This window comes from Oncorhynchus mykiss, chromosome 12 (assembly GCF_057628025.1).
Source record: "Oncorhynchus mykiss isolate SJ-2025 chromosome 12, ASM5762802v1, whole genome shotgun sequence".
Classification (NCBI taxonomy): Eukaryota; Metazoa; Chordata; class Actinopteri; order Salmoniformes; family Salmonidae; genus Oncorhynchus; species Oncorhynchus mykiss.
Genome location: NC_143033.1, coordinates 46,648,563 through 46,661,327, shown reverse-complemented (window position 1 = coordinate 46,661,327; position 12,765 = coordinate 46,648,563). Strand labels below are relative to the sequence as shown.

General features: G+C 42.8%; 1 protein-coding gene across 2 annotated transcripts; it reads left to right on the top strand.

The window, feature by feature from the left end:
- Positions 1–1,735: 1,735 nt before the first annotated feature.
- On the top strand, positions 1,736–12,185 carry LOC110537687 (TIP41-like protein). 2 transcript variants are annotated; one of them, XM_021623918.3, is made up of 8 exons: positions 1,736–1,820; positions 8,841–8,968; positions 9,166–9,345; positions 9,501–9,600; positions 10,146–10,277; positions 10,516–10,611; positions 10,799–10,861; positions 11,583–12,185. In XM_021623918.3, the coding sequence occupies exons 2-7, from the start codon at positions 8,844–8,846 to the stop codon at positions 10,838–10,840; spliced, it is 675 nt and encodes a 224-aa protein (XP_021479593.2). In that variant the 5' UTR covers positions 1,736–1,820; positions 8,841–8,843; the 3' UTR covers positions 10,841–10,861; positions 11,583–12,185. The 2 variants fall into 2 exon arrangements, with proteins under 2 accessions (XP_021479593.2, XP_021479594.2); XM_021623919.3 differs by lacking the exon at positions 1,736–1,820 and adding an exon at positions 7,963–8,223.
- Positions 12,186–12,765: the final 580 nt, after the last annotated feature.

Genomic DNA, 12,765 nt, shown 5'->3' with positions numbered 1-12,765 from the left:
ATGATTGTGTACTTCAGGAAAACGAGGATTGAGATGACTGTGGACTACAGGAAAAGGAGGACCGAGCATGCCCCCATTCTCATCGACAGGGCTGGAGTGGAGCATGTTGAGAGTTTCAAGTTCCTTGGTATCCACATCACCATCAAACTAACATGGTCCAAGCATACCAAGATAGTTGCGAAGAGGGCATGACAAAACCCATTCCCCCTCAGGAGACTCAAAAGGTTTGGCATGGGTCCTCAGATCCTCAAAAGGTTCTACAGCTGCACCATCAAGAGCATCACTGCCTGGTATGGCAACTGTAGTGCGTACGGCCAAGTACATCACTGGGCCAAGCTTCCTGCCACCCAGGACCTCTATACCAGGCGGTGTCAGAGGAAGGCCCTAAAAATTGTCAAAGACTCCAGCCACCCTAGTCATAGACTCTTCTCTCTGCTACAACACGGCAAGTGATACTGGAGTGGCAAGTCTAGGTCCAGAGGCTTCTAAACAGCTTCTACCCCCAAGCCATAAGACTCCTGAACATCTAATCCAATTGCTACCCAGATGATTTGCATTGCCCACCCCCCTCTCCACCACCTATTTTACACCGCTGCTACTCTCTGTTATTATCTATGCATAGTCTCTTTAATAACTCTACCTACATGTACATATTACCTCAATTACCTCGACTAACTGGTGCCCCCACACATTCACTCTGTACCGGTACCCCTGTATATAGTCTGGTTATTGTTATTTTACAGCTGCTCTTTAAATACTTGTTCCTTTTATTTCTTATTTATAAACTACATTGCTGGTTAGGGTTAAGTAAGCATGTGACTAATACACTGATTTGATTAGAATGCGTTAGAAAACAGTACAAATGTCATAAAACCTTCACTGTTATCGCACATTTCCAACTACAGTACGAGTCATAACATATAACGTAGGTTATGGATCAGGCTTTTTGTAGGGGACTTATTTGTGATTTTTTTTCCCAAACAAATGCATTTTGTTCAGTTTATGAATGTCACATTTACTGTTTTCTAGAGAGTGTTCTTTACCTTTCTCCTCTTGGGAACGTCCCAAGAAACTGGCCTCAGTGTATCCCCTGGGACTGAGCAGCCCCATGTCTACTCAAAACTGGGAGACCATAATTCAATCTCTCTCTCCACTGCCATACATACATAGACAAGGGGCTCCCGAATGGCGCAGCTGTCTAAAGACACTGCATCTCAGTACTTGAGGTGTCACGACAGACACCCTCGTTCGAATCCAGGCCGAATCACAACCGGCTGTGATTGGGAGGCCCATAGGGCAGTGCACAATTGGCCCAGCATCGTCCGGGTTTTGCCAGTGTAGGCTGTCATTGTATACAAGAATTTGTTCTTAACTGACTTGCGAGCAAGCTGTACTGTACCAATCGGGCCATAGACAGTACCATCCACTGTACCAAATCCTAGGATGGGATCAATTACTTAGGACATTCTCACAACTATCATTTTGGAACACTTGACTGTAATGCCTCTGATTATGTTATTGATACCAGTCATCTTCTCTCTCTTATGTCTGGGTGACAGCGCAGAATATCACCACAACATATAAAAAGTAAAACTGCCATACACTTCAAGTAAAAAATACATAAATATGAAAACATTTCTAAGATAATATTTTCTTAAGCATTTTATTTCTGTTCAATTCATTTTTGGGACCTGTCTTACAAAGCAGCTAGTATATGGCTAAATGATGCGGAACCATATAATACAAGAATGAAAAGTACGTCGGAAGCATTTCTGTGAAGCTCTCTTTCATGGACGTTATCTGACGATCAAAATACTGGAGTAAGTTGTGTACTTTTAGCTATCTTTTTAATGTAATATCTGATTTTAATTTCAATTATCTGTCTTTTCAGTAGGTTATTCATTTGGGATGGCTATCCATTGGTACTGAAGTTAAGATAACAAGCTTATATGGTGATGGTGAGCCAGCCAGCTTGTCACAAAACAACCCGGAGGCGCAGCTAGTGTTAGCCAGCTAGATAAATACGTTTTTGGGATGCTTGATCAAGTTATTGCATGGCTGTTTGCTACTCCTTTTGAATAAACATTCGTGCCCGTTTGTCAGCTACCTGCTGCTTCTTTTATATAGCGTTGAATTTTACAATAGCTAGAATTTAGACGTTCGCCGCTATGATGAGCCACGCCTACTTCCTGTAACCAGGTAAGCTAGTTGAGAACAAGTTATCATTTGCAACTGCGACCTGGCCAAGATAAAGCATAGCAGTTCGACACATACAACACAGAGTTACACATGGAATGAACAAAACATACAGTCAATAATACAGTAGAAAACAAAGTATATATACAGTTAGTGCAAATTAGGTCAAATAAGGGAGTCAAGGCAATAAATAGGCCATGGTGGCGAAGTAATTACAATATGGCAATTATGGAATGGTAGATGTGCAAAATATGGATGTGCAAGTAGAGATACTGTGGTGCAAAATAAATAAATACAGTATGGGGATGAGGTAGATAGATGGGCTATGAACAGGTGCAGTGATCTGTGAGCTACCCTGACAGCTGGTTCTTAAAGCTAGTGAGGGAGATGGGAATCTCCAGCTTCAGTGATTTTTGCAGTTCGTTCCAGTCAGTGGCAGCAGAGAACTGGAAGGAAAGGTGACCAAAGGAGGAATTGGCTTTGGCGGTGACCAGTGAGATATACCTGCTGGAGTGCGTGCTACGAATGGGTGCTGCTATGGTGACCAGCGAGCTGAGATAGGGCGGGGCTTTATCTAGCAGAGACTTGTAGATAACCTGTAGCCAGTGGGTTTGGCGACGAGTATGAAGCGAGGGCCAGCCAATGAGAGCGTACAGGTCGCAGTGGTGAGTAGTGTATGGGGCTTTGGTGGCAAAACAGATGGCACTGTGACTACATCCAGTAGAGTGTTGGAGGCTATTTTATAGATGACATCGCCGAAGTCAAGGATCGGTAGGATGGTCAGTTTTACGAGGGTATGTTTGGCAGCATGAGTGAAGGAAGCTTGGTTGTGAAATAGGAAGCCGATTCTAGATTTAATTTTGGATTGGAGATGCTTATTGTGAGTCTGGAAGGAGAGTTTACAGTCTAGCAAGACACCTAGGTATTTGTCGTTATCCACGTATTCTAAGTCAGAGCCGTCCAGAGTAGTGATGCTGGATGCGCGGGTTTTCCCTAATCTTAACCCAATTCTTCAACCTGCTTGTTTAATTATCTTAACCTGCTGCGTAATTTATAACCTGCTCAAAAATAACTTCCGGTCGTAGCTGTTCTTCTTTGATGAGGTTTAATGGCAATTGTTATTCAATAAATGTTGCATTACCTCCACCTACTAGACTGTAAAACTCCCTTTATTTTTTAATTTTTTTTTAATTTAACCTTTATTTAACCAAGTAGGCCAATTGAGAACAAGTTCTCATTTACAACTGCGACCTGGCCAAGAAAGCAAAGCAGTGCGACACAAACAACACAGAGTTACATAAATAAACAAATACCCTACCATCTAACACAACATTCAAATAATACAAATAAAAAAAGAACTCTACCCTAGTCCACTATTTAAATCTATGTAGTCCTACTTCAGGCCAACAACCTGAAGGGATGGGACACCACCACTTAACACACCCTGTAATGCTTCTGAAGTCTCACACACCCAAATCCCTCTCTGCAGCTGCCACCACAACCTACAAATTCTGCGACTTACTTCCATCCTTGCAGTACAGTTGATAACCATTGCTAAAAATCCAATCTTACTCTAACATATCACTTGTTGGCCTATTGCTCTGTACTGGTACAGATCTACTACTCACACCACTCTTCTCAGGATCCCCCCCCCCTTAACCCATCTTCCTCTACTTTCTTCACTGCCTCAGCATATGACAACTTCTGCGCTACTCTAACCCTGGAAACCTCAACCTGCCTCTCACTTCTGATCCCCAGCGCAATGGGCACCCCTACAATTAACACATACCACTACTTTCCCTAATGCTACACCCTTCTGAACACTTCTCACACACAGGAACCTCCCTCCTACACACTGCTGCCACATGCACATAAGCTTGACACCTATAACAATGTAATGTATTTGGCACAAAAGCTCGTACAGGATAACTTATATATCCTAACATCACTTTGTCGGGCAAAGACTCAACATCAAAACTCAAAAGAACAGACAATGACTCTTCTGTTGCGCCACCCTGTGTGCGTCGCACCAAGGGAAAAATATCACAAACACTGGGAATCTTCCCCTTCAGTTGGTCAACTTTTACATTTACTGCTACCCCATTAATCGCTCCTTTCAATGGCACCCTTTTCTTGAGTGCAAAACAATTCACATTTCTTGCCCCCATTCATTCTAATGCAGAGCGCCTTCTCCCTCTGACCAGCAGAAACAAATGATTATCACAAGACCGCTTCTGGTTACCCTCACTGATTCCACAGCATCCAACTCCGCTTTCACCCACCCTGAAAGCACATGGATCAGCAAAAAGACACTTTTTCCAAAAACACTCCTACAGTCAGACTCCTCTTCATACTGATCATCGGCCGAAGCTGTATCAAAGTGGCATATAGGACTTGAAAAAGAAGTAGGTGGGATGTTCATGGTCATTTTTGTTTTCCTAACCTTAAATTGGGACCAAAAAGCAACGGTTAGCAGTGTGGTTAGGGTTAAGGGTAAGAAATTGTAGAAATAGGCTGGGTTTATCAAATCAAATTTTATTGGTCTCATACACATGGTTAGCAGATGTTAATGCTAGTGTAGCGAAATGCTTGTGCTTTTAGTTCCGACCATGCAGTAATATCTAACAAGTAATCTAACAATTTCACAACAACTACCTAATACACACAAGTGTAAGGAATGAATAAGAATATGTACATATGGATGAGCGATGGCCGAACGGCATAGGCAAGATACAGTAGATGGTATAGAGTACAGTATATACATATGAGATGATTAATGTAGGGTATGTAAACATTATATAAAATGGCATTGTTTAAAGTAACTAGTGATACATTTATTACATCCAATTTTTTTTTTTATTATGTGGCTAGAGATTTGAGTCAGTATGTTGGCAGCAGCCACTCAATGTTAGTGGTGGCTGTTTAACAGTCTGATGGCCTTGAGATAGAAGCTGTTTTTCAGTCTCTCGGTCCCAGCTTTGATGCACCTGTACTGACCTCGCCTTCTGGGTGATAGCGGGGTGAACAGGCAGTGGCTTGGGTGGTTGTTGTCCTTGATGATCTTTATTGCCTTCCTGTGACATCGGGTGGTTTAGGTGTCCTGGAGGGCAGGTAGTTTGCCCTCAGTGATGCGTTGTGCAGACCTCACAACCCTCTGGAGATCCTTGCGGTTGTGGGCGGAGCAGTTGCCGTACCAGGCGGTGATACAGCCTGACAGGATGCTCTTGATTATGCATTGTAAAAGTTTGAGTGTTTTTTGTGACAAGCCACATTTCTTCAGCCTCCTGAGGTTGAAGAGGCGCTATTGCGCCTTCTTCCCCACGCTGTCTGTGTGGGTGGACCATTTCAGTTTGTCCGTGATGTGTATGCAGAGGAACTTAATTTTCCACCTTCTCCACTACTGTTGAGTCGATGTGGATAGGGGGGTGCTCCCTCTGATGTTTCCTGAAGTCCACGATCATCTCCTTTGTTTTGTTGACATTGTGTGTGAGGTTATTTTCCTGATACCACACTCCGAGGGCCCTCACCTCCTCCCTGTAGGCCGTCTCGTCGTTGTTGGTAATCAAGCCTACCACTGTAGTGTTATCTGCAAACTTGATGATGAGTTGGAGGCCTGCATGGCCACGCAGACATGGGTGAACCGGGAGTACAGGAGAGGGCTGAGAATGCACCCTTGTGGGGCCCCAGTGTTGAGGATCAGCGGGGTGGAGATGTTGTTTTCTACCCTCACCACCTGGGGGTGGCCCATCAGAAAGTCCAGGACCCAGTTGCACAGGGCGGGGTTGAGACCCAGGGTCTCAAGCTTAAAGACGAGTTTGGAGGGTACTATGGTGTTAAATGCTGAGCTGTAATCGATGAACAGCATTCTTACATTGGTATTCCTCTTGTCCAGATGGGTTAGGGCAGTGTGTGGACCTATTGGGGCGGTAAGCAAATTGGAGTTGGTCTAGGGTGTCCGGTAGGGTGGAGGTGATATGATCCTTGACTAGTCTCTCAAAGCACTTCATGATAACGGAAGTGAGTGCTACAGGGCGATAGTCCCACAAAGTCTGACTTGTGGTTGTGGTAACTATTTAATGACCGACTTTCATGGAGTATTGAGAATCATTAGGAATTGTGTTCTGTTGTAATAGCTAGGTATGAAGTGTCCCACTTCAGGAGGGTGGACGTGTGCTTCAGGAGGGCGGACATCTGTGCTAGCAAAGCAGAGGCTTTGGGCAGAGCATGTGAGCAGTTGGAAATCCTACTCATCTGAGATGTGCGCTTCGTGTCCTTTCCTACCACTCAGCTAAAAACCTCTTGGTGCTCAGTTTTTTTTTCTCTCCTAAACTCCTTTCATTAAAAATCACAATTTAACCAACAGCCACTTTTGTGACTACCTGGACCCCTATATGGATTTCAATGAAAAGTACTTGAATAAACATGGAAAGGGGAATGAAAGAAGTGAACATCATTTCAAATAAGCTACATGTCATATTAAACAGTATATAAACACTCTAAATAGGTCAGGAGCCAGACAGGGAGCCTAATTCATATTTAGGCTATATTATTTCAAGGCTATAGCCTACAAAGAAATACATTGTGAAGCATTTGCGAGTGCGACACAATAGGCTGGTAGGAACAAAGTGTTTGGCGTTTTAATCATTATAGTCTATACATTGCACATATAGGCTACGACTTGCTTAGAATTAAATACAACTTACATTTAAAATGACTAAGTGCCTTTGAATTCATTTTTAGAAACAAGAGTTTGGCCGGTCTGGGGCTTCTGGCTCATGCGATGGTGCCTGGAGAGCCGGCCAGCAGTGGTGAATATCCTCTCCACACTTGCAGAGCCACTGGGGATGCTAAACACCCCCTTGGGCTACTCTTGCCAGGCTGTGCAGAGATGCAGAGTTACTTTTTTTCTATAGGCAGGTCTAAAGGTTTTAAGGCAAAATAACCCAATCAAAACGGAAAGCTCCTTGAATGTGGGAATAAGCCAGGCCTATTGTGCAAAAATCTATTATGGCCTATTGTATAGATAATATAACAAAAATGAACAAATCGTTTTAAGAGATCAGATTTTTTGTTTTGGAATACTTTGCTCCAATGACACACTTGTCTACCCACCTCGTTCTTTTCTTTTAGCATGTGCCGGTAGTAAATACACCATCATGCTTTTGGGATAAGTGTCTTTTCAGATCCCAAAATGATTCTTTAGTTGTGGACACTACATCATCGCACTCCCTCACTTGCTCTTGGTCCTCATCTTTGTAAGTCACCTTGATGTAGCACCTGTATGTTTTATCAGTTTCTGTATGAAAATATATAGCGAACTCCATGACAGTAGCTAAAGTAAGGGGCTATAGCAGCACACAAGTAGACTACAAATGCATGCTGGGGTGGGCATGCCCTAAGCTTATGAAGTGAGCACTATTGGAGCGAAATTGGAGCAGGCTGACGCTCCTTTGGGATTTTCGCTCGCGCTCCAGTCAAATTGGGCACACACGCTCCACTTACCCTTTGCCAAAGATTCCAAAAAGGGCATTGTTTAGGAAGAGTAAACGGGCTAATTGAGGTATTGCACACTTCAGAGTAGGCGTTCCATAATGGAAATATGCAAATAAATGATAGAACACGCCAATAGGATCTCACTAGCTCGTGCTTGACTCTGCCCACCTCCTTGCTTGTTCTGCCCACTATGATTAATTTGTTCCCATTGGAAACAACAGACGAGCCTATCTTGGATTAGTTATAAAACTGTGGTTCAAGCCTCTGTGAGTCGAATCAGGAGGAAGTAGTACTCGCTAAGCAGCGTGACGTTAGCCTATATATAGATTTCTAACTGTATTTTGCAACGCTCGTGCACGTGACACGAACGGTGTAGTCAGCCTGTTTGACATTTTTCTAACTTGACGTTGTCTTCAGTCCAGCCAGAGTTCATTGAAGAACAGGAAGTTACCAAACCACCTAAGATGAAAATATATGGTATTCGGTGATGGCTTTATGGGTTAGCTAGCAATTTGTAAATAATTACCTATTCCTGTGAGTACTATTTTAATAGTAATGTTACATTGCCTGTTAAGCCAACTATATTATGGCTGTTGCCTCCCGTTAGTTTATTGTGATCGTAATGACGTTTGTTTTTTTATGATAATTATTAGGTGGAGGTTGCTACAGTGGAATCATCAACCTAGCTTTTAGTTAGCTAGTTAGCTGCTCTGCAGTGTTTGTTTGTTCAAAACAAATGCCATCTCTGACAAGACAGGCTCTCCTTCATATTTTGTTACAAACACTAATGTACACTTGTCTGTTCAGTAGCGGGGCAAGACATGACCTGCAGCGTAAGGAAATTCTTGTGGGGCATAAGTTGTCAGAATCTGAAAATAGTGGTGGAAAATTTGTTTTATTAAGACATTACACATTTGTACCATTTTTACCCAACAGCTCACCATTTAAAGCTAGTTAAGGAGGAAAATGATGCCTTAGAAGCCCCAATGACGGATGTTTTATTTACCAGCCGGTCCACGGGGACGCTAGTGTAATACCAGGAATACACATGAATCCTAGACAGTGCAGATCTAGCGGCCACTATTGGCTGTCTAGGCTATCGTGGCGTCCTTTACTTCTGTCTCTGATGGGTTTGGTGTCTGTATTTACAGTTGATGTTTGCCAATTTGTCAGCCATGATGACCCATGGGTTTAAGAGCAGTAAGCAAGACTTCACATTCGGACCATGGAAAGTAACTGCTGCAAAAACCCACATTATGAAATCTAAGGACATTGAACGGTAAGCTATTCCAAGTATTTTGTGTCAAATACTTTGTCTTTTTAATTCTCTGTTTAATATTCTTAAGGTTTAGTCTACATTGGGGAGATTGTTTATCGACTTAGACTTACTTTTAGTCATTCAAATCTCGTCAATTTACCAACTAAGCTGGATTGAGGTTAGTTGTTCAGGTTTCAAGCTTGACCGTTTCGTCCCAGGTTAGGGGAGGAGATGCACATGCCCTCTCTCCCAGAGATGCTGTTTGGGGACAACATCCTACGCATCCAGCACACAGACGGTTATGGCATTGAGTTCAATGCCATCGATGCCCTCAAGAGGGTCAACAACATGCATGACTCTGTGAAAGTGGCCTGTGCACAGGAATGGCAAGAGAGCAGGTACCCATATCATAAGACCTCTGTGATAATACACTAGCCACCTTCACTGTCTAAATGCTGTTGAAGTAGAAAAAAGTGGCATTTTAAATGGTTTAGTCCTAATCCGTCCTATTATGGGGAATGATCTCAGTGAGTGGATGTGGCTGTATTCCCAGGGCTGATTCTGAACACTCCAAGGAGGTAGTGAAACGCTACGACTGGACATACACCACAGACTACAGAGGCACCTTGTTAGGAGAGGACCTGCAGATGACGGTGAGAGGCTTTTTGGGTTCACACTGTGGATACAACACAATATCCCAAACACAAACATTACAAAATAAGGGACACATCTTAACTTCTATGTCCCAATTAAACTTAGACTCATATTGACATCGATGCATGACTAAGTGGAAGATTTTCTCGTAAGTCATTGGCTGTGTTTAAGACAGACTTTATTGCAGATGCCTGCCAGATCTCACATTGCTTGGATAGGTGATTAACATGTCATCTAACCACGCCATATGATATGGCAGTCTGACGCCCGACTCTGCCGTCACTGATGTGTCACACAACCATCGGTTGATGAAATGCAATGACTGCAATGTAGTTAGCCTGGAACGCAATAGTTTTTCGCATAGGCTTAATATTCTAAAGCTTTTTGGTCTCAAGATGTCTCTTGTCTGGGGGGGCATTCAGTAGGAATGAAATGGGGAGGGGCCTACCTGAATGTGTCTAATGAGAAACGTTTATATTCGTGGCAAAATATTTTATTTTTGCTATGGTGTGCACTAATGAATACACACCTGCTATTCCATCAGGCGACAGAAACGTCGGAGCGCATTGACATGGAGAAGCTGAAGGCGCGAGAGCAGATCATGTTCTTCGACGACGTGCTTTTGTTTGAGGATGAGCTGCACGACCACGGAGTGTCCATGATCAGCGTCAAAATAGTGAGTGGTACTTTCATACAGGAACTGATACTTTATGATAACATATGTCCGTCTCCGTGACAAGCACCAAAGGACATGCTCTTGTGGGGGCTGTAAGACCAGGAATAAAAAATTTAAAAAGGCAATTTTCCTATTCAACTACTTATGTTAAATGCATTTTCTGAAATGCTTGCCTCTGAGAGGCTGATGAGGTTTTGAAGAATGACTTATCCTCTTGTTACCCACTTGTGTGATACAGAGAGTGATGCCCACCAGTTTTTTCCTGCTTCTGAGGTTCTTCCTGCGAGTGGATGGAGTTCTGATCCGTATAAACGACACGCGGCTCTACCACGAGGCAAGTGTGACTGGGCTGTCCTGAGAAATGACAATCGATTAACCACCAGAGTGGATGTGCATGGGAGTCATTTTCTGTGGATATCTTTAGCAGGAAATGGACAATATTCACTGTTAAGAAGTTCAACTATGAAATGGCTAGGCCTACTTATGAAATGAGTCATCACTTACCCTGGTTTTCTTTACAGGCTGGAAAGAATTACATGATCAGAGAGTATAGTACTCGATAAAGCAACATTTCAGAATTGCAGGTGAGAATTGTATTTTCTGTTTGGAGAGTACATGTTTAGTATAGTCTTCTCCCTGAAAGCTTGGAGCACTGATGCCTCAGATCCTTAAACCCCTTTACACTCGTGGAAAAAACATGTGTGACCAGTGTTGCATTTGAACAAAAACACTTTGAAGGTTATGGGGAAATTATCACACCGAAGGTGAGGACACAACAGTTCACCTGACAGGGGATTGAATCCAAACATTAACCTGTGGATGGGCGTTTTACATTTGCTGAACTTTTTAAAGCATTTGTCAATAACGAAATCTGAAAATACTCTGGATACATTCAGTAACATAAGAATATTCATTGACATTTTGGAGTAGGTGCAGGATAAGAAAAACGATTACAATGGTTTGAGCGAGAGGTCTAACTTTTGTCTCCAAGTGGCCACACCTCCAAATTGCACATATTCTAAGTAATTTCAATGCAATTCTATGACTCAAGGAAAGCGCATTCAACTATAAGGCCTTTGGTATGATTCTGCCAGGGTTTGAGCTCCCAAACGTCCAATCTCAGGTCACTTTTAACCACAAGTGGTCAGCATTTCCACCCTTTGCTAAAAAGTATGTATGATTTTGTCTAAAACATATTGTCCAAATCATTCATGCTGCATCATGCATGTCACTGTGCAGCTGATACTATCATACCACTATTGTAGAGGGTTAGTTATTTGCAAAATCTCCCTCCTTGTCTTCCAGAACGTCCCTGCTGCTCTGTACACCGACCCCAATGAGATCTCCCAGCACTTAACCCTGAAACTGACTAAGTGTGAAAAGCTGGAGCTCCCTGAGACAGGCCCTCAGCCAGGGAACACAGAGGCCCTCCAGTGATGGAGAGCAGGCTGGGCACTATGACTGGACATCACATTCACTTGTGTCTGGACTTAAGACAAGGGCAGGCCAACCAAGGAAGAGTTTACCCTCCCTCCCTTTATTTTGTATAAACTGAGAACACTGCACCTGCCTCCCTCCACACAAAAAAAAAGTTCATAGAACTTAATTTTGGCATGGTCAAGTGGCCTCTTATTTTGAGTGTTATTTCACATTTCATCTAATGTAAATGTTTTGGTTGGAAAATTGTGATAATTGCGTCTTTTCTATTAGAACACCACATAATGGTTGTGTTGAATTCTATGTAACGTAGTCTGATACTTGAAGGTTGTGCTATGTTAAATGCATGCAGTGTTGGCTTGGATATCACAGAGATGGCTACACTGAAAAAAATATATAAACACATCATGTAAAGTGTTGGTTTCATGAGCTAAAATAAAAGATCGCAGACATTTTTCATATGTATAAAAAGCTTATTTTTCAATGTTGTGCACAAATGTGTTTATTACTGTTAGTGAGCATTTCTCCTTTGCCAAGATTATCCATCCACCTGACAGGTGTGTCATGAGGAAGCTGATTAAACAGTATGATCATTACACAGTTGCACCTTGTACTGGGGACAAAAAAAGTGCAGTTTCACACAACACAATGCCACAGTTGTCTCAAGTTTTGAGGAAGTGTGCTATTGGAATGTCCACCAGAGCTGTTGCAAGATAATTTAATGTTAATTTCTCTACCGCCTCCAACGTCGTTTTAGAGAATTTGACCTGACTGCATTTCGGCGTCGTAACCGACTTTACTGAGCAAATGCTCACCTTTGATGGCCACTGGCACACTGGAGAAGTGTGCTCTTCACGGATTAATCCTGGTTTCAACTGTACCCGGTAGATGGCAGACCTCATGTGTGGGCCAGCGGTTTGATGATGTCAACATTGTGAACAGAGTGCCCCCATGTTGTTAGCGGGATTATGGAATTAGCAGGCAATCGCTATGGACAATGAACACAAGTTTTTTTGATCGATGTTTGAATGCACAGAGATACCATGATGAG